This window comes from Glycine soja, chromosome 3 (genome assembly GCF_004193775.1).
Source record: "Glycine soja cultivar W05 chromosome 3, ASM419377v2, whole genome shotgun sequence".
Classification (NCBI taxonomy): Eukaryota; Viridiplantae; Streptophyta; class Magnoliopsida; order Fabales; family Fabaceae; genus Glycine; species Glycine soja.
In genome coordinates this window covers 38,336,647-38,362,967 of record NC_041004.1, presented here as the reverse complement: position 1 = coordinate 38,362,967, position 26,321 = coordinate 38,336,647, and the positions used below count along the sequence as shown (strand labels likewise).

The following is a 26,321-nucleotide window of genomic DNA, read 5'->3' as shown; positions in this document are numbered from 1 at the left end:
GATTATATAATAATATATAATATAATAGATATAGTACTACTGGCAGAATTACTATTTGTCTCATGCAAAAATGTGTTTAAATAAAAGGGTGCTTTCTGCCCCAATTAAGATGAAATGTGGAAATCCTCTCATTCAGAATTATTATTTATTCATGCTAGAGGCGGAGGACAGCTGCGGATGAGCTAAACATGCGCTGCATTTTCGAGGAAAATGATGTTGTTTGTGTATGTCCAGTTGTGTTGTGTATAATGAAAAGTACGTACTTTGGATGAAGGAAATGACAGTTGATTATTTTCTGGACCTATGTATTTGACACAGGCCGAAGTTTGTGGTTTCCAGCATGATGGCTTACACCTTCAAGCAAGGAGTCGGAAATATGGAAAGGTATGCTTCTGTTTTTCCCACAAAATGTAGTTGCACATTGCATAAAGTTGGAGACAGTAGTAAATGCAAATTTCTTTATGAAATGGGCGTTGTTGCATACAGATATAATAGTACACTTCTTCTAAGTCGCAATTATGTTTTTTTGATTGAGATATGAGGTAGTCCTTTTGAAATGAGGGTAAATATAGTTCTAGTTGCCAGGGTGGTTACATGAATTATATAGATGGCACGTGATATATTCTTGTTGTTTCTTCAGTTTTTTACTATTACTAATGTCTTTCAGTTGTATGGCAGCTTAATAGAGGTCAACTGCTTATAGTCCCACCTTATTTAGTGAAGAGACAAAAACAACATTTCCATCATCTTGAGGAGTTTGGTATTGATTTGATACTTGGCTGTAATGGATTCATATGGGTTGGGGAACATGTTGAAGCCAAAGATGACATGGTAGAAGATCAAGTGAGCCAATCTGATCCACAAGTTTTATTGCCTAATAACATTGTATCAGTCTTGAAGAACAAGAGAAAACTTACACAATATTGGAGACAAGAAATTACATATGCAGAGCTGCTAATGCTGTTAGAGTATTGTCAACCTTAGGCTTCAATATTACATTGGAAATCATCAAGGGAATTATTGATCTAAGCCTATCTATGAATCTTGAAATGCACGATATGCTTGGTTCTGAGTTTTGTGTTCTGGTTGCTGAAAAAGAGGCTGAAAGGAGAAGCTCAAGCAAAAGGAAGCGGTAGATTGTGAAGTGGTGGTGCTTTTTGACCGGACTAGTGTAATTTAGTTTACAATTTACTAAATTGGTGTAACTCCAAAAAGTAAAAATTCCCAAAATAGTGTAAGTCACATTTGAGATAGCAAAGTACAAAAGGGACTTCATATGGATGAAGTAAGGAAATGAATGTTTAAACGAGTTGTACTTGTTGGCTATGACTTTTTTATTTTAAATATATCTACATATTTGATAGAGATAGCTAACTATTTTTTAATTAAAAAAAGGAGAAAGGGTAGTTGTATCTCCCAAATACAATTTTCTTATTTTAAATTTTAGTATATAAATATGATTTGTATTTTAAATTTTAATAGATAAGTATGATTTTGAAAACAGGACTTGCCTAAAATTCAAGCCTCCTTGATGAATTATGCTGCGCAGGAATTTCCATGTTGAGCTTGCAGTTAGGTGTTTCGTAGCTTTCTCAGGTGCAGTGTTTGCATGCCCGTGCAATTTGTTTGGGTTTATCTCTTATATGAGCTTGTCAAAACCCGCTTTTGATGAAATGCATTGCCGGGGAAGTCAACCCAGTAGCATTGCCATGTTGAACTATCTGTTTGGCATTTTGGTGCCTGCTCCATTGCAGTGTTTGTTTTGTTGTGCAATTTTGTTGTATTTGAGAAGATGAGTGAAAGGGATTTGGTTTCCTGGAATGCGATGGTTACTGGATATGCTCGAAATGGCTGTGTATGGCCTTGTTCCTTTTTCATGTCTCTAGTCTTTTGCATTTTCTTTTGGTTGTTCGTTCCTGCTTAGTCATCTTAACCAAATTATGAACCTGACCACAAATAACAACCCTTACTCTTCATTCATCAGATACAAACCAGGATACATCTGTCTTCTAAATTTTAATTTTCGTCCAGTTAAGAAAATACGTTACAGCCATCGAAAATCTCAGTGGTACAAAAATATATGTATCATGACTTCACATTTCATCTTTTGGAGGTTCTTGATTACATTCGGGAATTTCAAATTTCCTGCAACGTGAGACACGGCAATAATACAACATGCTAAACTTTTTAAAGAACCTATAACATTCTCTTCATTTGATGTTTAACGAATGCAACATGGTATCTTGCTCCCCTAGTAGATGCAAAGGCTACTCAAACTTTTAACACAGAAATCACTCATCCATGAGTTGGGGGCCATGAAGTGCTACAAGGAATGTCACATCTCATTGCTGCGTGTTATACAAAATTGAGATCCATGAGAAAGACAAAGCCAACAAGCATTGATAACTTTTACTAACCAAATTTGGGTTCCTTAATCCGTTCTCTGAAGCCATCCAAACTGCAAGAGACACGCTTCAGATTACAAGTTACATGAAAGTAAAGCTAACAGTAAATCTAGACTACTTGAAAGTATGCACCTTCCATGCGTACATTCCCAAGAAGGCTACTACATCTGCGGACCAAACAACAGCAAAGGACTTCCAAAAGAATGGGATTATAACATTGATCAATGGGACGAGGAGAAAAAGATAGTTGAGAGCTTCTTTCTCATTCTTTGAGCAATCTCGAGCTCGTAATGAAGGAATTGCTGCACAAATACAATGGATTGTATCATCATAAATTCTTTTACACTAACTAAAGAACAACTTTGAATTTGACTCTTCTAAAGGGAATAAGAGTAAAATAAGTACATGATAAATCAATTGGTGACATTTCAAGTTTTCAACATTTTATGATTTGTTATGTATCTGTATCTAATACTAACCACTGATTCACTCATTAACAATTAAGATTACTTTGTCCTCTAAGGTGACAAAATCCAACAACAATTAGTATGAACGAACAACTGATAATATTTACATTTGGCTTCAATTTCAAACACAAAACATAAGTTCTGAGAAATACATCATCTTTAAAAGGTTCTGAAAGTTCTCATAACTGATCACCAAACATCCTACACAGAATGGTAAGGGGCAAAGCATGCAGCAGCAAGCAAGTGCTTGTTGTTTCATACAACAATGAATTCAGAACGAAATTGGAAGGTAAAAATCTTACTGAACATCCAAATGGACCACATTCCCATTAATCTCCAAATGTCAGGTTCATCAGAAGGGAATATGAGATTAAAAGACAAAGCTCCTCCCAACAACATTGAAACATACCCTTGAACCTCAAAAACACTGTACAAAACAGTTCCAGGCACTGCAGGGTTTTTTGTAGCCGTGGAAGCCCTTGGTGCAAAGGTAGCAGCAGTCTTCTGAGCAACCTGTCACATAACAAAACAAAAAACATCAAAATCATCATGCAGAGGTTTTAATTTCAAGTAATTCTCTAAGAAAGGATGGATTTTAACGAACTGAGCACTCTTAAAATTAAACTTAGATTGAAATTCAAGGATGATTCAGAAATGGGAAGTTATAAGTTAGAAACCAACCTTTTTAAGTTCTTTGTCAATTGGAGCAGAAAAAGTGGACGTGTTTGTGTTGTCCTCGTTGGTGTTCTCTTCCACTTTATTCTCCTCTGAAAGTTCCTCAACCACCGTTTGCGTGTCTACTTCATCGGAAGTGGCACGTGCGGAGAGCGTGGCCCGAACCGGAGAGTGTGACAAGAAGTTGGTAGCAACTGTGGAATGGAACCTCGGAAGGTTAAGGTTGGTGTTGTTGTTGTGTCGAAGCGGAGAGAGGAAAGAGTAAGGGACCCCACAAAGGTAACGGTTTGTAGAAGGCGGTGAGATTAACGTGTTCATTTTTTTGGATTCTGAAATCAAGTTCTGCAATCGGAAACTGAGAATCGACGACGGTTGAGAAGAAGAAGAAGAAGAAAGATAAGGAATGTGAGGTGGAATTGGAACGAAGCAAAGCAGTGACGTCTAAACGACAACGTCCAGAAACCCGCTTAAACTCTAACGGTCTGAATTTACTTGTTTTACAATAATAAATAAATATAAAATGAAAGGTAAACAACGTGAATTTTTTTTATCATTCTAGTTTTACTCTTCTCTTTCTATTTCATGAATGGTTCCATAAGCAATTTTTGGTAGATAATTGTTTTGAAATGAAGATACCACAACCCAAACTTCAAAAGCTTAATCTCATTGCTTCAAATTCTTCATCTACATTCTACAGTTGGATGATATGTAAAAGAACATTACTAAAGTATGACATTGATATTATTTGCAATAAAAGATACTTAGCTCAATCAAGCTGCAAATGTTATTGTTGTGCAACATTAAACGTAATCCACAATTATTGTTAATATAAGACACGGATTGACATGTAACAATAATGTCGATATGTCCGAGTGGTTAAGGAGACAGACTTGAAATCTGTTGGGCTACGCCCGCGCAGGTTCGAACCCTGCTGTCGACGATTTTATTTTTTTTTAATTTTGTTTTTCAATCAGTTTGATTGAAAAATCGAAGGTGGATTAGGTTAATATATTCATATGCTTCATTTTTCTTCTACCTCTCTTAATTTCTCACCACATTACTTTTTACATACCAAATTCTCTTTCTTTTTTTTCCTCTCGTGCACTCCATTTTTTTAATAGTAACATTCAAGGCTTGTACTTAACAATTTTCTTCATAATAATGATAACAACATCCAACCCTGAAACGCTCTCCAGACTTGCCTTCGGAATGGGACCCATCCAGTACATGTTGTCTGCTAAGAAGGGTTACATATACATATCACCACATTCAGTTTGGGTATTATAAAATGGACCTATTTTATGACAACAATATGGGAAACTTATGATTAAATTTAAGGCTGCAAGGGTGTAAATTTGGGACTATTGAGCACAATTAATAGTATTGGGGCTCTGGCCCTTGTGGAAATGAATTTAGCCTTATGCAATAATGACTCTCTTTGACGACTTTGCATTATTATTGTTTTGAGAGCACTCAACAATTAACATAGATTATAGATATAGTTGTCCTTGATTCGGACATGCTTAGCTAACCTCATGAATGATGTCAACTTAGGGGTGCTCAAGCTCAACTACCAGTCTTGTAGTTTCAGCTCGAGAGAAAAAGGTGAAAATTTAAGCAAATGATAGTGTTCATTTCAGAACAATCATTGAGGCAATGAATGAGTTCTATCTGCCAATGCACGAAATCTCAAAGAATATTTCACCTCTGATTCATGTCATGTTAAAATGGAATTATAATGATGGCTAACTTTCATCGTGGAGCTGATAAAGAAGTGTCCGTTATAGAAATGCTACATTCTTACATTGCATTTGCAAAGGCAAAATGCTGGCGTCATATATTATATATGTAGGACACACCCACTGAACAATACATGCACGTTCCCTAATAATGCATGTTTACCCCAGCTAATTCACATCCTACTGTTATACGCTGTATACCCATTACAGAGATTCTCCCCCGGTTCGTGAGATTATATTAGTTTGGGTAATGATACATGAATCATTTTCTGTTTTAAACATTGTTTAATTTAAATATTTTATCAATCTTGATCATTTTTCTCCATTTCTTTCATCTCATCACATTAGAAATCTTTATGAGAAAAAATCATCCAATCACCACTTATTATATACGATAAGTTTGTTGATTTTTAAAATAATTTTCTTAAAATAATTTAAGTAATAATTTATGATTAGACAGTATAAAACTATTTTATATTGTTATTATATAAAGATTAAACTCTCTTATTACACCTATTTTTTTTCCTTCTTATTTCTCCATGTGTAAGATAACATAATAATATAATGTTTATCAGACATTTTTCAATTATTTTTGCAATTGAAACTAGTAGCTTTGAATAAATTATCTTATCATCAAACACTTCATAAGCTAAAGTCCATGTGTAAAATACGGACTTTTCTTTAATTTATTTATTCATAGTAACAATTACAAGGAGGAATACCTAATAGAATGGAAGAAAGATGCAAAAAGCGTAAGTATTAAAATTCGTTAACATTCAATTGAACATTCATAAAAAAGTTAATTAGGTGACATGATTTTTAACATATAATTTTTTTTACACATTATTAACATATATTAAATATTCTAGTGAAAGGAACTTCCAATGGCCAGACCCGGAACTTTGTTTAAGAATAAAAAGTTTGTCAATATGCCGAGATCTTTCTGAGCTTTGAAGACCAAATTTATGCATTTGGCATCTTATTTGATACGTCAAATCCAGCTAGACCCACATATTAGTTCATAGCATTAAATATACATTACTTTACCTAATCTTCATTTTTAAAACAATGATTTAAGTGGGTGCCATTTGTCGACATTTTGATGCCCCTCTCCTTAAAATCATTCATACTACGTTATTCAGGCAGATAAGTACCTATGAGCCTGTTGAGTGTTGAGCCGCTGATTCGCAATCAACTATTTGTACATTGAGACCCCTGTTCATGTCTTTCTTTTTCAATCTTAATCCCATGCTTGATTTTCTACAGAAAGTGACAGCACGTGATCTATATTACATTTTACATGTTACATGTTGCTGTGCTATAAGTTTACAAACAGACCTTCCTGTGTTAGTTTCATTGATGTCTTATTATGAGTGGTGGTCAAATCCTATATTGTGTGTATCTTTTTATTGTAAAACTAGGACTGCATCTTGATGTAAAGGGGGAGGGGTATCCCTTCTACTTCCATCTTTTAATAAATTTTGCTTTAATTTATCGAAAACAAAGCTCAATATTAGGCTTCAATTAACTATATACAAAAGTCAAACACTTGGATATGAAAATATCTAAAACAATTATCATTAATAGGAGCAAATCACAACGAGATTATTCATCATACTTTATCTTTTAACTGTTGTCTTTTCCCTTGGTATATGGAGCATGTTTACCCTGCAACTATTTGGATACTAGGAATTGTATTGGCAAAGTCAAGAACATCATTAATTAAATTACAGAAGAGATTAATGTCTGGTGACATAAACTAAAACGTAAGAATTCTTTAAAATAAATAAATAAATAAAAACGCAAGAAGCTTATCTTATATATAGTACTAGTATATGATACCCTACATTGCCTAAAAAAAGTATATATGAGACCCTACATTATCTCATTTTTCTTATAGAATCTTCCTAAAGGAAAGGTTAATTATTTTTTTCTTAAAGTATTTCTATATTAATATCACACATGTATTTATAATTACTTATCCAGTTATCCTCTATCCTCTTATGACACAAAGCCAATGTTTGATGTAAAATACTGAAGAACGCAAAGGAAAGGTGATGAGTTGAGGCTAAGGTCCCCTTTCCAACTAAAGTGATGAAGTATTTTATCATAGAAAATCTCACTTGTCGATCACCGGTCCTAATTCTTTTGATTATTTGGAACAATGGTAGGCTCATGGGAGAGGGTACCACAGGTTTCACTTTCACGTGACTTGGTGTTCCAAACAAGAATCTCACTTCCATGGCCATGAGCAGAGTTGTTGGCTCACAGTCATATTATTATTACTTGTTTTTCCTTAATTGGTTTGTTGCATTGTTTCAATCAAACAAGGAAAACTAAAAGAATAAGAGTACTTTTAGCTAAAAGGCAACAACACTAGCTGAGAAATTTTGCATAAGTCACTTACGTGGATGCAACAAATATAACATTATATTCATGATCGATTTGTGCATTTTATATGCATATAAATTATACTATGTTGAAAGTAAACTTGTTTCTCTAGAATGCTAAAGGACACTAGGGTCATTTGCTAAATAAAAACAACTGAAGGTACTCAAGGTAGCCAATTATCTGTTCCGGACCGGAGAAGTTGGGGCCTGACATTGTCAATATGGTATGTTCGAGTCCCACCCATCTTTCATTTTCAGCCAAATAATGTCACCTTTATCCAAAAATAAACTAAACTACTCTGTATCATTAATTATGCATGGAAAAAAAATGTAAAATGAAATAAAATTAAACGGGTGCCAACTGCCAAATGTCACCAACTTATTTCCACGATTCCACTTTGGGGAGATTCTTAATCTTAAGTACTTCATCTGTAAGTTTTACAATGATTCAACAAAATTAGGACATTTTTAGAAACTATTTACTAAAAACACGATTTCTTTAAAATATATTATTAAACTATAACTATTTTGACCGTTGATCGGATTAATTCATCAAATTAACAAGTGAGTTCAATTATATGTAAGTATTTTTTTTAAAAAAAAATAAGACTAAGATTGCATGTGACTTTGTCACATTGAACTCACCAATCAGATTAGTAGATTCATCATTTGATATCCTAAGTTCACATGACATGTCACACAAACTTCTTGTCCAATAAGAAATTTTATGAATTGACAAGCTATCACTTGCAATGAAAAAAAAAAAAAACTCATCTTTGAGAGACATGACAGTGCCTGACAGGTTGTACTAATAGTAGTGGCAAGTTCAGTGCATGCATGTCATATGTTTGACACAGAAAAATGTTGACACTACCAACGGAAAAAAAATAGAAAAAAAATCACTTTAAAAAAACTAAAAAAAGAAAAAAAATGTATTTTCTTTTTATTGGACAAAAGGTTCATGTGATATGTCATGTTGGAGTCTCTTATTAGAATAACAGTTTGTATGCGTATTATTATGATTGCAGAATCTAATATGAAATACACATAGACTCTGAATTTAAACTTACAAAAATAAAAATAAAAATATTGATGTGTCATTAAGCTCACTTGGCAAACCAGTGAGTTAACGAAATCAACCATTTAAATAACTCAATTTGATAAAATGTTAGAGATTAAAATGTATTAAAAATGGTAAGAATAGAGATTACTATAATGTTTTTATATAAAGAAACTAGAAGGCAAATTTTTGTAAGTATATATAAAAAGCAAATGAATAATTAAACCAAATGTTTCCAAACATACCCTTTTAATAATGAGTTTGTAAAAATATCATATTTTGGTAAAATTACCCTCATCTATGTCACAATTGCTCCCAGTAAAAATAAAGAAAAACTTAGGACTAGTCTCTACTCTCTAATATCACACTCACACCCATGCTTTGAAGCACAAGCGAGAGTTGAAAACTCCATCATGCTTAAATTCCTCAACAAGAACCTTCGCCGCCTCAGCTCCCACCTCCGCTGGCCACCACGACATCGTTCCAAGCCCACTCCCAAACCTCCTCCTCCTCCTCCCAAACCAATACGAATCGCAACGTTCAACGCCGCATTCTTCTCCATGGCACCGGTGCTTCCCGAAGCAGACGGAAAAACAACCACCGCCACCACCACCACTTCAGACGACAACAACAACATAGGACGACCACGAAGCATTCTGAAACAGTCCAAGTCTCCGCTGCTGGGGAAGTCGTCGAAGCTGAGAGTGTCCATCAACTTACCCGACAACGAGATTTCGCTGCGCCAAACGAGCTTCTCGGAGCATGAGAGATCGAAATTAGGCTCCTTCGCCGAGGGAAGAATCGAAGAAGGAGGAAAAGAGAGGCAGAGAAGAACGGTGGTTGAAGTTCTGAGAGAGCTAAACGCCGACGTTTTGGGGTTGCAAGACGTGAAAGCGGAGGAAGAGAACGGGATGAAGCCTTTGTCGGATTTGGCGAGTGCTCTGGGAATGAACTACGTCTTCGCTGAAAGCTGGGCTCCTCAATACGGCAACGCCGTTTTGTCTAAGTGGCCCATTAAACGCTGGAAGCTACAGAAAATCTTTGATCACCACGATTACAGGTAATTCATTTATTAATTACCACTTAATTAACATCTATCTATCTCATCAAATCTTAATTATTAATTAATCAAATTTCTTGTTGGAATATTTGCCACTTACTATTACTTTTTACTAATGCTAACAAATATTATGGGTTGACTTGGTTACAGAGAAAACAAAAAACCAGAGATTTGATAATGATAAAATTGATGTTAGATGTCAAATACTCACTAGTTTAGAATAAATTTCGAGAATACTTAAATACCTCTTTCCTTCTTGTATTTGTAAGATCTGATTTCTCTACTTTCTCTCTTTATGCTTATCTCTCTTTGTGTTTGTGTTGTTCTTGCTTTTTTAAAATTATACAATTTTAATGATTTTTAAAATTAAATGTTATTATTAAATATTAATATAATTGTTATGAAGTGTTATTTTTTCATGAGACAACGTAACATAAGGATAACAGAAAAACTAAATTCTTATTTGCAACTGGCGCTGTTGATAAGAAACACGCGTACCAACTGTGATAATAGCTGTATGCACTTAGCAGCGATGCAGAATGTCCTCAACTAAGCTTTTGTGTTGTCTGTCACCCATGTTATGTTATGCATGTATGTTCCTTTGAGATTTGAGATTGACATTTTCCTTCAACATTCTTGTGAACGAATTTATGGATGATGTAGACTGACACCAATTGATTGCTTTATTTATTTACTTACACCGCAATATATATTTAAATGAAGCAATATCAATCTTTACAGCTCTGCCTCTACACAAGACTTTCGCCCTTTAGTAGTATTTTTTACTTCACTTCTTGGGTCTTGTGCAACAAACTTATTTAATTATACTACTGTTTATATTCTGGCCGTTTTAATGCTCGTAGTCTATTTCCTTGGAAAATACAAGGTTTCATTTTAATTTTAATATTTTATTATTCCCATATCGTAAATTTGTTTATTTTATTTTAAATTTTTTTATCTTACCCTTTAATTATCTTTTTTTTTGTGATATCACCCTTTAATTATCTAATTTTGTTTCATCTGTTAACCTAACATCTAACATTTAATTATAGAATATCACCTCAACATAAATGTACTGACACAACATTTTCATTAAATATTGAATGTGAAATTAATAGATAAAACAAAATTACATAATTAAAATAATAAACAATTAAGTTCACAATTTTTTTTTGGAAGAACCAAATTTGTCAAATGACGATAGTAAAAGAATACTAAAATATTTAATCCAAATTATAACCATGCTTCTGCAACAAGTTGCTCCTGTTTTTCTTTTAGGGGCAGAGACGGCATAATAAAATAATTTTATGGTTGGTAAATTTGTACATGTACAATGCAATGTACGTACAAATTTTCATCATTTTGGAATATCTATTGCAGAACTAATGCTGCCGTTTCAAGAAAATAGCTAGATGCCCAATTTGTCTGATCTTGATGGAGAGAATATTATAAAACTGTTCTTACTCAATTTCATAATGATTTGAAGAAAGAAATTTGTCTTACTTTACTGCGAAGGTATTTGTTGCTAATGACCATATGTTAAATAATGATTATGGAAATATTAGTGGAAATCCAGCCTGTGAAAGGTTAAAACTTGAAAACAATTTAGCTAGAATAAATACAATAAAAGGAAATGTCCTTGGAATTTGAGGGTTAGAGAATGACTGAGCAACAAGGGTGAATGTGACAATTAAGCAACAAATTGTAATTTTATGGCAACAGGAATGTTCTGAAGGCCACTATCGATGTACCCCAAGAAGGTGAACTCCACTTTTACTGCACCCACCTTGATTATCTTGATGAGAATTGGAGAATGAAGCAGATAAATGCAATAATTCAATCTAATGATGAGCCACACATTTTAGCTGGAGGCCTTAATTCGCTTGATGAAACAGATTATTCCCAAGACAGATGGACAGATATTGTAAAGGTACATATATCCAGCAGAATCTCAATTTTTTTATGTAAAGGCTTAAAATAAAACAAAAAAATATTAATTTCTATCAATTGGTTCATTTGTATCTAGTACTATGAAGAGATGGGAAAGCCAACACCGAAGGTTGAAGTTATGAAACATCTCAAGAGCAGACACTACACGGATGCTAAGGATTTTTCAGGGGAATGTGAGTCTGTTGTCATGATTGCCAAAGGACAAAGTACAACAACAATCTCTTGACCTTTTTATTTTAATTACGAAAGTTCAATTTAAGCTTCTGGCTTTTGAAATTTCAACTTGTTTTTATACTAAGTTCCCTAAAATTATAAATATTATGCAGGTGTACAAGGGACATGTAAGTATGGAACTAGGGTTGATTACATATTTTCTTCCTCAGATTCTCCATATAAATTCGTTTCTGGATCCTACTTAGTCCTATCTTCCAAAGGGACTTCAGATCATCACATAGTGAAAGTTGATGTGGTAAAAGTAAATAGTAATCCTCAGGAAAATCTGACAAAGAAGCAGGGACAACGAAGACAGAAAGTTGTAAGAATAAAATCAACTCCATCGAAATGTATATGGAAAACACACAATGGAGATATAGATTGAATTCTTTTCTTTCCTCATTTTTTTAATTAATACGACCGAATATACTTTGGAGATGGAGCAGTTAGTTTTTTCCCTACTTCCTAATTGTGTTCTGTATATTCTTCAAAAGAATTACATGAAATAAGTATGAGATATGATAAGTTACACATTTGTTCTTTTAGTTTTTGGGATTTACATGGCTTTTGATTTCTGAGACTCTTGAAATAAGCGTGAGATATGATGAGTTACACATTTGCTTCCGGTGTGAAAAAATCTTAAAGATCGATCATTCTAAAACGGAAAAAGTATTATTGTGTATTTTCCTATCCAACTAGAAGGTTCTAGTGAACAGAGAGAACAATCAAACTCAAAATATTATAAGATGAGAAACTAACAATACATTTTGATACATTCTTTTAAAATACATCCTCTTTTATTAATTGAAATTTCTTTAAAATTACAAAAAAAAAATCGTATTTCATCTTATTTAATGACTTCATGTAATGATTTTGTAATTCTTAAAAAATTTCAACCAAATGAATGTGTGTTATTAACACTGATCTTACAAGACTTATGAAAAATAAAATCACATTCCAAATATTTGAGCTCATTAATTGTTTATAGATATATACCTCGGTGTAATATACATTTAGAGAGAAAAAATAGAATTGAAAAAAATATGAGAATACAATAAATAATATGATATAATAAAAAATAGTTTAATTGTATTTTTGGTCGTTGATATTATAATTATATAATTTTAATCTTTTAGATTTTCATTTAACCACTTGGGTTCTTCATGTATTACAAATATATGTAGTTTTAATCTCTTAAATTTCAATTGCATCAATTAAGTATCTCAATTGTGTGATATTTTTTTCCAAAAAAATTAACTCCAATTAATCACACCATTTCTCTTAATTTGTCACCTACTAAACAAAGGGTAATGAAAATATGAAATGTTTAAAGTGATAAAAAAAAAAAGCCGGAGAATGATGCGGGTTAGAGTAAAAAGAAAACTCCAATCCCAAGAAGTTGGGGCCATCGCGGTTCCTCTCGTGTAAGGATTCACATTTCATTGTTCACTTGAAAATTTGGACAACTTTTTCACCTTTAACTATTTTTTGTTCTGACCGAAAGGAGCTAACACCCACACCTTTGACTAATGTTGTTAGCACGGTAAATTTCTTATAGGAAAAAGGTTTTTTACATCCAAAATATATTTCTCACATTGACAAAAAAAAAATTGAGAAAAATATAAATATAATAGGTAATACGATAAAAATAGAGAAAGAAAAAGAGTTATTGATAAGATGTTTAAAATAAGTGAGGATTATAATATCTTCACTCAATCTCTTACTAGTAATATATATTTACATATGTTTATGCAATGTCATGTTTGTGTACTTAATTTTAGTCGAGAATATATATGTTAAAAAACTACTCTCTTGTTAAATATCGTGACTTCTTCAATTATGTTATATAATTTGTTATGATACTTTTTAATGGAAGGATCAAGTTTTTCGTGAGCAATTCTTAGTAAACTCTTAGTGCAAATTAATTTTATTAATCTAACCGATAAATAAAAAAAAATATTGAATAAATCAAGTCTATAAATTTTTTTATAAAACTTTTAAATTATTTGATACTTCATTAAACTAATTCAACTTAATGTGTAGTAATATACTTTTCAAAAGTTAATATAATTAATTAAATATTGACTGTAATTATGTATATACAAATGTTTAGTTTGCCTACATTTTTGCACGCATGGTCATTAAGTAAATATTAAAATATTAAGTAATTGAATTAATAAAATCGTCAAAAGCATTATTGAAAAAAGTAATTTGATCTCTGATCAATTTTTTTAATATTTTTCTCAAATATTATTACTACTTAAATTTAAGTTAATTTAAAATTGTTACAGTGGCGAATAAAAATTGCTACAATGTTTAAAATAAATATTTTATAATTAATTTAAATATTATGACAATTTTTAATAATTAATATGTTAAACTTAATTATTTAAAAAAATAATTAATGATGTTAATATGACATTGATGATAAAATAATTTTGGATTCATTCGTAACTATAAAAACCTAAAATGAAAATTTTAAATTATAAAAGTTAATAAAAAAAAATCAAGAATTCTATTTGAATTCTTGAATTAAATATATGAGTTGTTATAAACTCTTAAATACTTATTTACTTTCATTTTTATGAATAAAAAATCATAATAAAAAAATATAAAATTGTAATGGATCAAAATTATTATTCCTTCTGTCTCATTGTAATTATCATTTTAAATTATTCTACACTTAAGAAAAACTAATACATAAATAAATATTAATTTTATAAAATTAACCTTATAATTATTAATTATTTTTTTGTTGTTGATCGATGTGGTTAATAATATTATAAGTGAAAAAAATATTATATTAAAAAGATAAAATAATAATTAATTTTGAATACTTTTTTTTTCTTTTAATACGATGATTATTAGGAGACAAAGGAAATAAAATAGTTTGTGGGAAGGGTGATCTAATTTATCATCTTTTTAATTTCTATTCAAGTTTTTAACTTCCAAGTAAGTTATACGTCAGCTTTTAACCTTTTACCGTAACAGTTTGCGTGTATCTTGGCGTGATCCCAGTCAGCAGCACATTGTATAGAAGAACACGACAATAGATATGTGCCATGCTCTTTTCATAGTCAAAACTCGACAAAGGGGAAAAGCAAAACAAACCAAAGCAAGACTCTAGTTTCTTTCTGTCCTGAAAACAACGCGCGGCAACATAATCCCAGAAAAACACAAAGTTCTGATTCTTCATTCTTGTATTTGTATTTCTACTTGCCAATAAAAACTTTGTGATCATTCTCCAACGTGAACCCACCCAACAACAACAACCATGATGACAGACGAGGAATTGTTGCAGAAACTTGAAGACTTAACCAAAAACGCCCAACACCACCACTTGGAGACTCTCCGCTCGATCCTTCTTCACAATGGAATCGTGCACTATCTTCAATCCTTCAAGAAGGGTTCTCTTCTTCATCTTGATCCATCAACTTTCGCACGTGTCGTGCCCTTGTCCACGTATGAGGACTACGTTGACTACATTAACCAGATGGCAGAAGGGAAAGATGACCCTTTTCTCTCCGTTGACCCTCTCCGCTGCTTCTTTTACAGGTACTCACTAAATCCCTCATCTCTCTCAATCTTCGATCGTTCTTTTCCTTGAAAATCACACACCATCATGATTTACCCCCTGATTGTTTGTTTCGCATTGGTCAAACCATCATCATATTTCAAAAAAAAAATATTATCAAAAAATATTAATTATTAATTTATTAATTTTTGTTTATAAAGTGATTGGAGCTCTTAGATTATCCTTCTTTTTTAACCTTCCAACAATACAAATACTTAACTATGGTTATAGACTTTGACATTATTGGAATTTGAGATTTCTCTTCATCTCATAGTATGTTTGATTAAGATTCACTTTTTACAAAATTGATTGATAAATTCACAAGCAACAAAATTTAGCTTTGGATTATTCAAGTTTGGTGGCTTCAACGCCAAACCAAACATACTATCAATCATTGGCTGCATTACATACTGCGCTAGCTAAAGAAAGGTATATCCACAGATATAGATAAATAAGTTATTGGTTTTTTTATTTTTTTGTGTCTTGGACCAGAGTATTCTTCAATGCATTGTTCAAAGATTAATTTCACTCATGATGACCACCACTGATCCTATTTTGTTTTTATTATTGTGTCAATCCTTTAGATTTATCTATTTTTTTATTTGATAAAATATTTCTGTTTTTAATTTTATTTTTTCAACATATTTTTTAGGTCACAATTTTCATTATTAACTGAAATTTACCAATAAGCACAAAAGTGAGCCCACTTGATGTTTAATGAATTTCACTCATTATTTTATAATTTCTAATAAATTTTAATTTGTACCTAAAAGAATAAATTTTAACTAATTATAAATAGTGTGGTAGAAAAAATGTGTTTCAGGATATGTTGGTACTTGGTACTACTTCTCTTTTAAAAAATATCAAATTTTCACTTTATTTCATGATTTGAATAAAAAGTTTTTTTCTTCTTATTTTTCATATTTTCTACACAAACTTTTAAAATAAAAAAAGATGGCATTTTTGTAATTTGTTGTTAAAAATCAAAACAGAAAACGTTTACTCAGAATTTTCTCATGCTGCACACATACATGATATTCCCCGGTCCCCATCAAGCATTTTTTTACACCAACTTTTCTTTTGTTTTGTACGTTTGATGCTTTTGGGAATTTGATTGATAATTGAAATCTTAATTTTCTTCCTCAGCTCGGGAACAAGTTCAAGCACCATGAAACCGAAATTGATCCCTTACTTTGATTCAAGCCTTTCCAAAGCTGCCTCCTTTATTGGTCACCGAGGCAGTGTTGCTGTTCGTCAAAGGTGAATCAATTCAATAAACTTTGATTTCAGCCAAAATTTTCAATGATATTATGTTTGTTTAACAATATGAGTTTCAAAACTCTTGTAGGCTATTTCCTCCAAGGCCAGAAGTGAACAAGATCCTATGGTTTCTCTATGCTGACAACATTACTACCACTAAATGTGGCTTGAAAGTCATGGCTGCATCTACATACCCTTTGCAAAGTGGTAATGCTACCCCTCAACAACTTGCTGCCTTTTCCAGTCCCCTAGAAGTGATTCTTGCCACTAATGTTGAGAATCAAATGTACTGCCACCTTCTATGTGGCCTTAGGAATCTTGACCTTATAGATGGAATTGCAACCCCTTATGCTATAGGCTTGATTAAAGCATTTGGTTTTTTGGAGTCCAAGTGGGAGCAGCTATGTGATGATCTTGACCATGGATTTCCATGTAATGAAATTTCTGAGGGGGCAATGAGGGAAGCTGTGACCAACACACTTGGTGGACCTCAGCCAGAATTGGCAAATAGAATAAGGTTAATCTGTGAAGGTAATAACTGGGGCGGAATTGTGTATAGATTGTGGCCAAACATTCGTTATATTAGGTGTGTTACCACTGGAAGCATGAAGCAGTACTACCAAAAGCTCAAGTATTATGCAGGAGAGGTACCTATTTTAGGAGGAGATTATTTTGCTTCAGAGTGCTGTGTTGGTCTAAATTTAGACATAATGCAACCCCCTGAGACAACACGGTTTGTGATGCTTCCAACTTTTGCCTACTTTGAGTTTCTTCCATTTAACATAAATGAGGACAATGATGCTAGCAAGGAAGCTGTGGACTATAGCAGTGTAGAGGTTGGCAAGATGTATGAAGTGGTTGTTACTACTTACAGAGGATATTACCGATACCGTTTGGGCGATATAGTGAGAGTTGTTGGTTTCTATAATTCATCTCCACTAGTAGAGTATGTGATGAGAGCACCTAAAACTCCTGCTGAGATTGTGACTGAGAAGGACTTGATTTCAGCAGTTGAAAATTTTCAACTTGCACTTAGAGGTGCTATGAGAATTGAGATTGTTGAGTTTGCAAGTTTCTTGGACCAGGAGTCAATGCCGAAGCAGTTGAAGGTATTTGTGGAAGTCCAAGAGGAATCTGATTTTCTGGAGGATAAGCTAGAGGAATCAGTTAGAGTTTTGAGAAGTTGTATCTCCTCTCTTGAGAGTGGGTTGGGAGCTATATACAAGGTGCAGAAGGATAAAGGTCAACTAAGGAGCTTACGGATATTCATCATAAGGCCTGGAGCTTTTGATCAGTTATCAGAATTAGCCATTAAAAATGGAACATCAGCTAGTCAATATAAACCACCCAAGATCATAAGGAATCATGAAGTTGTCAAACTCTTGGAAAAATTAGCCTTTGTGGCAGTATCATTCGATGGCTAATAATACGTAGTGAATGGAATGAATTTCTACCAATACCTCTATCCCCACCCTATGAAATTCAACTCTCCTGAGGAATGCCAATTTCAATCTGATTACATAAAGATACTTGTAATTGAAAGATTAGTTGTTTGGGTGACAACTGACAAGATAATGCGTGTTTTCAAGAAGTCAATGCATTTAGGGAAGCTTTGATATTCTTTATCAAACTGCTGCAAGGGAAAAAAATTACATTTGTTGTTTTGGTGGTTAAGTTTACCTTGTAAATTAATTACTTGTAAACCATATAACTTCAATAAATTTGAGTTCTTATTTTCGAATGCTATAAAATGTTTTTTTTCCTTTGCAGAGCTAAAGTGCAACCACAAATTTTACATTACTCCCTGGTGTATATTTTATGAATCATTGACATTAAGAAAAACCAACGTTAATTATAAATCTTGAGAACAAATTTAATCATCAATACAGAAGAAAACCTACGACAAATAATATGGCTAGTGATGATTCAGTCACGAAACTGCTGTGAGTGCTGTCGGTTTTTTCTTTTTCTTTTTCCACCTTACACTGTTCTGCAGATTACAAAACTCCTGCTTCCTATGAGTTAATGTCTGCTTGTAATTGTTCCAAGCTTTTCCCCTTGGTTTCTGGCACCGCAACAATTATAAATAATATAGCCAGTGCATTAATTGCTGCATAAAGAATGAAGGTACCTGCAAACCATACACAAATGAATTTACTGGTTGCACATTACCGAACTTCAATCTTCTACTATTATTCCCTGGTGGTAAACCAATTAACATGCAATAATGGTGATAATTACACCTTTAAATAAAATAAAACTGAAAACCATGACTTGTATTTATTTACCATAGGAGCTCCAGCTCATGAAGAAGTTGAAAGTATAGGAACATAAACATGCACCAAACCAGTTCACTAATGTGGCCACACTTCCTGCCAGCCCTTTAATATTAACAGGAAATATCTGTAACCAAAGGTAATATTAGAGATAGTTTTACGCCTCTCTTGCTAAAAACAAGTCTTGCTAATTACCTGATTTTGATAGTGATCAGGTTTTATAAGTGGAGAATTTGCTTGTTGATTTTGGCACAAATATCTTGTCCCCAAATTGAGAAAAATAAATGTAAGCGGAGAACCATCATTTGCTTGTTCTTAAGTGCATTTGTAATTATAGAAATTCCATATTGTATGTTTAAGTTGTATCACCTTTCTTATGCTTATCCTAGTGGCATTAAAATTTGAAAGAACAGAAAGGAGGGGAGTAAGTACCTACATCACAACCCATGGAATTGCTCCTATTCCTATTGAAAATGATCCTATGTAGACCTAATATCACCAAAAAATGTCACATGGAGGATGAGTTCACATTTGAGATACATCCAAGAAAACATCTTCAAGAAATAAATAGTAATGGTCACCATACCAGTATGCCCATTACGGCAAGTGCTGGAACTGCCGCAACACCCACCTCGTGAACCTGTTTCACACAAAGATATCACTTTCACATAACTATCAGGATTAAAAACCAGAAGCTATTGCTTATAGGGTTCTCAGTTGGTATGTACCTTGAGATAGAATGCAACTGCTGCAAACATACATCCTACTACCAATCCTGATCCGGATATCTAAAATGAAACCAAGAAAGAACCATTAGATAATTATACACAAAAGGTATCTTCATAAACAAATGAAAGTTTGAACATAAACTGTTTTGTTCTTTGAATTTACTAGAAGTAGGGGCTTCCTGCCAGCTTTATCTATTAAGGCTGCTCCAAGACCTGTAGTCACAATCTGCAAAAGAAAAATCATGATTAGTTGGTTTGGGGAAACAAATATCAGATTTTACAAGAACAACTAGTGATTTAGTTTAAATTAAGAACCTGAAGGCAAGCATATGTTATAGTCCCGATGGTAGGAGAAAATCCTGACATAAGATCCACAAATATTCATTGCCAAAAAATAAAAATTTGAATGCTTCATGAAGTCATAGACTTGGAATGCAGACTTCGAACCAAATGCATTGTTATGATTACAGCCATTCTCATAAGTACGTACCTGCTAGTTCAAAAATACTGCTGGTATAAAAGCAAATTCCATTGATTCCCCCAAACTGCTGGCAGACCATAAGGCCTATTCCAATCTGGTCATTGATATATAAAAATTAGTTATCGTGGCCTTTACGGTGCACTTGTTTGGGTTCATGAAAGATGGAAAGATGAAAATTTTGCATGAAAGTCACTTCAAATTTGCTTGATAAAAAAAAAACACAAGGTAGAAAATAAACTTCCATCATCTTCATTCTTGGTTGAAAATGACTTTTAACTCATTTTATTTTTTGCCCCTATACCAAACCTACCAAAAACATCCTAAAAGAAAGTCGGAGATATTTTAGTTGCATTATCCAAAAGGAAAAAGAAAGCAGCTTTCAATGAAAATTTGGAACGGAGAGAAGTATAGTTACAGTGACTGAGCGCAAATATCTTCTATGAAACAATTCCAGTAGCCTGGATTTTGAGAGCCGCTCCAAAGTAGTAATATAATCCTGTGTAGCAGTGACAGATGCACCCACTTAACCACAGATGCTTTGTCTTTAACATTGCGCTTCGAAACAAAGTCGCAGAATTATATCTAAATCTAACAGTTTAGGAACCTGAATTTCCTCTGCCTCCTCAGATATATCGGCATCTTTGCCACGAAGTATCTGCAGCGCTGCCACAAAATCTTTTTGACGTCCTCTCTTTGCCTACAACCATGGTTTGGTTTTTACTCTATGTTATGAAAACCACTGCGTATTGTCCTCTTATAAAAACATGAACTTGTAAATTAATTTCTTACTAGTCATCTAGGAGACTCCGGAATGAAAAACAGACCGAAAAGCAATACAACAGTGGGAATGAGGCCTGCAATTGCAAACACTAACCCAGTGAGTACTCCAGCAAAGTATCATGTAATTTCTAATTTCATAAATTTTCTGTTCTGAATGCCTATAAGACTATTCCCTTATCGTTGAAACTTAAAATTGGATTCAAATATAGAAGACTCACCAATTATAGCTAAAGCCCTCCATGAAAGTACATTTCCAATTGTGAATGACACTGACACAGCAGCAGTGATCATGAACTGCAAGGGGAAATCAAAAACAAAACTTAGATGTCTTCGTTAACTTTTATTGCATACTGTTTAGTATAGATTTATGTTAAGAATAGTCCCCTTATGAAAGGTAAAAATAAAACAAAAATAGTTATGTCAAGTTATAATCCTTGGAGAAAAGTTATGGCAAAAACATGGTGCAAGTTGTGGTAAGAGCCTCAGAAAAGTAAATAACAAGCCACCCTGCAACACAGAAAGCACTTGACACTCTCATTGCCTGCACATTCCAAAACCAACCTTTTAACTCATTGGATACCTCAAATAAAAATACTATAAACTATTTAATCCCAAACAAGCATCATTATTTCTCTGAACTTACCCCTTTTCGTCCAATAAAATCGGTAATAGGCCCACTTGTTATTGCGCCAACCATCGCACCAAAAGTCAAGAGGATCCAAACAATGAGTACTACATACAATCAATACACGAAAATGCAAAGAAAATTATATCAGATCCAGGGCTAGTTTGCTAGCACAGTCATCAAAATCCAATAAGGGTATATGTTTTATGAGTACATAATAATAATAAGTTTCCATTTGCTACTAAAAAATTTCCCAAACAATTTTCTTTGAAGCCAATTAATCTTTATCGAAAGGTTTCAAATTTTAGATCACTAGCATGTTTTTCAGTTTTAATCAGCTGAGGTTTATACTTTCAAAAAATTGTATTTCTTTCTTGCTAAATATTCCTTATTCCTATCAATCCTTGGTCATATTTATGCTTAATGAAAAACTAGCTGTCAAGGTTCAACTGTTTGTTGAGCATTTTCAATTTATTTTCCATAATTTCACAAATCCTAAAGTGTGAATAACAACAGGCTTACCTCTGCCAAAGACAGACTGAAATCCTTCCTGATAGCATCTTGAGTCGGAGATGAATATCCAGACTGAAAACAGACAAATAATCATTCCACAGAGAAACATATCAGTCAATTAAACTAGCATATTTTCTGTTCTGACTTCTGAGTGTTCTCAGATTTTTTTTCATTTTGTCTTGTACAGCAGGCCTCAAAAAGTGCTTCATTTTGTGGATTTCAACTTTTCAACATCCTCTTTACTGGGAATGAGGAATGTAACTATTTGTGTTACACAGAGTTAAACTATAAACTAAACACTTACACAAGCTCCAAATTCATAAGAACCACACACTGCAACGAATGTAGTAAAGTAAACCATCCATGGATGCCCTTTGCTTGCATAGGCCACCAGTGGCTCTCTGACTCCTTTCTGCATTCCTTCCTCCACATCGTCTTTGATCGCCATGTTCACTTCAATGCGTAATTACTAGTTCCTTGATATGTATAATATTGATGGTGTATGCATAGTAAAAAAATAAAAATAAACCAAACGCAAAAAGCATGCTGTTATGGAAACGCGGGAACTTATTAATATGTTTTACTTTTTAGTATTTTGCAAATAGAGAAATATCTGTCTTTATAGCGTGGGTTTGGTTTACTGTTGAAAGACCCCTAAATGGCAGTTGAATCAAAAGCTCTGAATTTCAACTTCTCACAGAACGTGCATTGGAAATGAGTACCCGTTCAATCCTAACATTTTTTTTAATTATATTTTATCCATAAATATTAATTATTAGTTTGATAATAGAAGGGATCAAATCGGCAAACATTTCTCATCTTGCCTTGTTTCTTAACCATCCAACCAATGAAATTTGATTATATTTGAGAAAACTAATTAAAAATTAAAAAAATTAACTTATTAAATTATAAGTATTTGGTAAAATTAATTGTTAAAATAATTAAAAAGTGTAAAATAATTTAAAAACAATAAAACATAATTTATGAAGAAAATATAAAAAGTTAAAATCTAGCGTTTTAAAAAAATATTATTTTAAGTAGTGTTTCAAAAAATACTAGAAATTACTTTAAAAATTGTTTACCGAATAGTTAAATGAATTTTTCAACTAATAAAAAAAGTTAAAAACTACTTAAAATATTTTGTCAAACATAACACTTATATCTTTATGTTCAACCTAATATTAAACCAAATACACACAGTATATCTTTTGTCTTTGATTTATATAAATGTGTAATACTTTTTATTTTTTGTTGAATATATAAATGTGACATGAGATTCTTATTTTTATAAATAAATGAACAAAAGATTTTTTTTTTCTTTCGTGAAGGACAAGAACTATTACATTTTTATAAGACAAAAAAAGACAATTTAGCCTTTGGACTACAAACAAACGCTATCTTAAAATATATTTAACCCAAAGTTGAATTACAGCAAGTAGAGCAAGTGGTATAGCACACAAAGCTGGCACTTATATGGCAGTATTATCTTAAACAACTCAATCTAGATCTCATGTTTTTGGATGGACGTGGGAGTAGCACTTACCGATCAAACTTATGGACACAACAATGAACAAAGTTCATTGTAAAATAATTTGGAAAATAATATCTTAAAGATGTATCTGTCTATTGGGAAAATAATTGCGTAAGCGTCTTCAACTTCCTATTTATCTCTAAGGCTTGGTGACTGAAAGAGGCTATGCCTTACCAAATAAACTCCATCCGTTCATGAGAAGTAAATATGGAATGCCCCAAATATCAATCCATGACAAGTGTTGTTGCGACGTGACTGTGAATTAAGGTTCGGCAAGTGATAATTTAAAACCAAAATTTTTGCGTTTCCCCATCGGTGTCACTATTCACTACTGAAAATTTCAAACGTTTTTTTAGTAAACCACGTAGGACACCCCATGTGACAAGTGCAGGATGACATGTGTATCAGTCAACATGAACTAAAACGAAAATGAATTACATCTCGGATTGTAACCCGATCCTCAAGCCTTAGCCTTTACGTACATTATACTTAAGGTTCGAGGGTTGTGTATCCTCAAGCTGTAATTGATCCGGTTGTTTCGATGAACATTTATCGGATTCGATCATATTCAGAGTATGGAACACACAATAAGGTCGATATGGGTGCAATCGTGTATCATATTGATATGTCATAATGACTCAATCCTTGAATATTGGTGAGGATGTGAGTAGTAGGTTAGGTTAAAAAGGTCATCACCTTGATGTAATAGGTAGATTAAACAATATATTTTACTTGAATGTTTCAAATTAGGTCCCTTCCACCTACGAGGAAACCTATGATAGGAAATCATCATTTGGATCTTTGAAATTATAGTGCAGTGTCATGTTATTTTTTAAAATTAACAAAATTAAAAAAATGACTTTAGTCACTTCCATTATCTTCTCTCTTCAAATTAATGAAATTAGAAAAATGACTTTAGTCACTTCAATTTCATGGACATGCAGACATTGACCAAGCTTTCTCTTACCACCAACCATGGCTACCCGATTCTTGTTCCTTCTCATATCCTACTATGCCCTTACTTAAACCAAAGGAGATGACATGAGCTTTGCGAGCTCACCATAGTACCGTGAGACATTGGGTTTAGAGAAGAAAGAAAAGATTAGTCATTTCAAGTTCTTATTAAATAAGTACAAATGATATCTAACATGATACTAAATGAGTCTGTATGATAGAATGCATGGAAGAGAGAACAAAGTGGAGAAGAAAAGCTTAGAGTAACTAGACATAATGTCTAACAACAAAGGCATTGTTACACACTATTTTCCATGTAAGACTTTTTCCCAAACCAGATTAGCAAATATGAAGATAGTAGCATTTTTTTTACCGACCATGATACTGGTATGTCCGTATTTAGTTGTTCTGCCGAAAGCAACAACAAATCTGTTGGGTAATCAATTGGGTAATCAATTCTCTCACAAATAAAATGATCCGTACTCACAAAGGATCATGAGAACACAACAAAAATTATACCGAAAAAAATAATAACAAATACAAGAATTTAACGTACTCCGACACCTCTTGTCTACGTCCACATAACTGTTTCAAAAATATTTTCATTATCACAAAAATGATTACAAGATTGTAACTCACCCCAAATAGTATATCACTCTACAAACCCAAGTATTCTATTCAATGGTTACAAGAAATAATAACACTCTCACACAAAGATACATATCTCTCAACAAAGTGATTTTGTTTTACCATCTTTGTTCTTACACATTCTCTCTTCATGTGTTATTTCTCCATTAATTCTCTTCTCTATTTATAGTAAAAATTGTCACCAACTATAATAAATCTATCCTCTTGAAAATTGAAAAAAAAATAACTTTCAATGCATCCATTTAAATAAACTTCATCTAATAAAATGCAATATTTCACTTTGCATTTAAGTTACATAAATCTTAGTGATAAAAATTTAATTTCCAATATAGATACACCTTATATTTTGGCTTGAAACTCTACAAAATCTTCGTCAGACATTGTAAGCACGCACAAAATGAATATTTTTCTTCCAACACAGTTTATTCTATATCCAATCATTCATCAAAATTCAAATCCTAGACCACTTAATTAAGAAACACAACACTACCACTTGTATCAACTATTCTTGGAAAAGACAATAACATTTGTTATTCTGCCAAAACACCCAAAATCACTAGTCCCAACAAGTTACTTTCAATACGCCTAAACTTGATTTTATTTCTTCCCAGTGGCACACTTCACAAGGTTTAAGAAGTCGGGAAAAAGCTAGGATAGGAACTTGCATGCATGATGAATCTAATGCTAGGATAGGAATCGAAATTTTCATGGACATCCAAACTTCAAGCCTAAAAGCACCCACGCTTTTTGCTCATAATGCCCATTGTGACAGTATCATTCGATGGTTAATAATATGTAATAAGTGAATGGAATGAATTTCTATCAATAATTATATCCCCATCCTCTGTCTACTGAGAATTATGGATTACATAATGATACGAGTAATTGAAAATTTAGTTTTGGATGACAAGTTTATGCAAGTTTTCAAAAGGTTAATAAACACTGCATTTAGGAAAGCTTGATGATATTCTTTATCAGACTGCTATAAGGAA

The 26,321-nt window shown here is 32.8% G+C and overlaps 3 protein-coding genes, 1 non-coding gene and 2 pseudogenes across 4 annotated transcripts; 4 read left to right on the top strand and 2 right to left on the bottom strand.

Annotated features, from left to right (window-relative positions):
* The first annotated feature begins 29 nt into the window (after nt 1-29).
* Nucleotides 30-1,365, top strand: LOC114406829 (annotated as a pseudogene).
* Nucleotides 1,366-1,955: 590 nt separating this feature from the next.
* LOC114406828 (protein RESISTANCE TO PHYTOPHTHORA 1, chloroplastic-like) lies at nt 1,956-4,013 on the bottom strand. Its single transcript, XM_028369659.1, has 4 exons — nt 3,554-4,013; nt 3,175-3,385; nt 2,538-2,707; nt 1,956-2,458 (listed from the first exon to the last, which is right to left on the bottom strand). Exons 1-4 carry the CDS (start codon nt 3,863-3,865, stop codon nt 2,432-2,434), a joined length of 720 nt encoding a protein of 239 aa, XP_028225460.1. The 5' UTR covers nt 3,866-4,013; the 3' UTR covers nt 1,956-2,431.
* A 392-nt stretch (nt 4,014-4,405) lies between these two features.
* Nucleotides 4,406-4,487, top strand: TRNAS-UGA. The gene has a single exon. It is a non-coding gene; the product is annotated as a tRNA-Ser (tRNA).
* Nucleotides 4,488-9,042: 4,555 nt separating this feature from the next.
* Nucleotides 9,043-12,492, top strand: LOC114406826. The gene is made up of 4 exons (XM_028369656.1): nt 9,043-9,796; nt 11,519-11,726; nt 11,823-11,952; nt 12,073-12,492. Exons 1-4 carry the CDS (start codon nt 9,150-9,152, stop codon nt 12,342-12,344), a joined length of 1,257 nt encoding a protein of 418 aa, XP_028225457.1. The 5' UTR covers nt 9,043-9,149; the 3' UTR covers nt 12,345-12,492.
* Nucleotides 12,493-15,019: 2,527 nt separating this feature from the next.
* Nucleotides 15,020-18,564, top strand: LOC114406822 (probable indole-3-acetic acid-amido synthetase GH3.6). The gene is made up of 3 exons (XM_028369654.1): nt 15,020-15,514; nt 16,680-16,793; nt 16,882-18,564. Exons 1-3 carry the CDS (start codon nt 15,234-15,236, stop codon nt 18,215-18,217), a joined length of 1,731 nt encoding a protein of 576 aa, XP_028225455.1. The 5' UTR covers nt 15,020-15,233; the 3' UTR covers nt 18,218-18,564.
* A 19-nt stretch (nt 18,565-18,583) lies between these two features.
* On the bottom strand, nt 18,584-22,844 carry LOC114406825 (annotated as a pseudogene).
* Nucleotides 22,845-26,321: the final 3,477 nt, after the last annotated feature.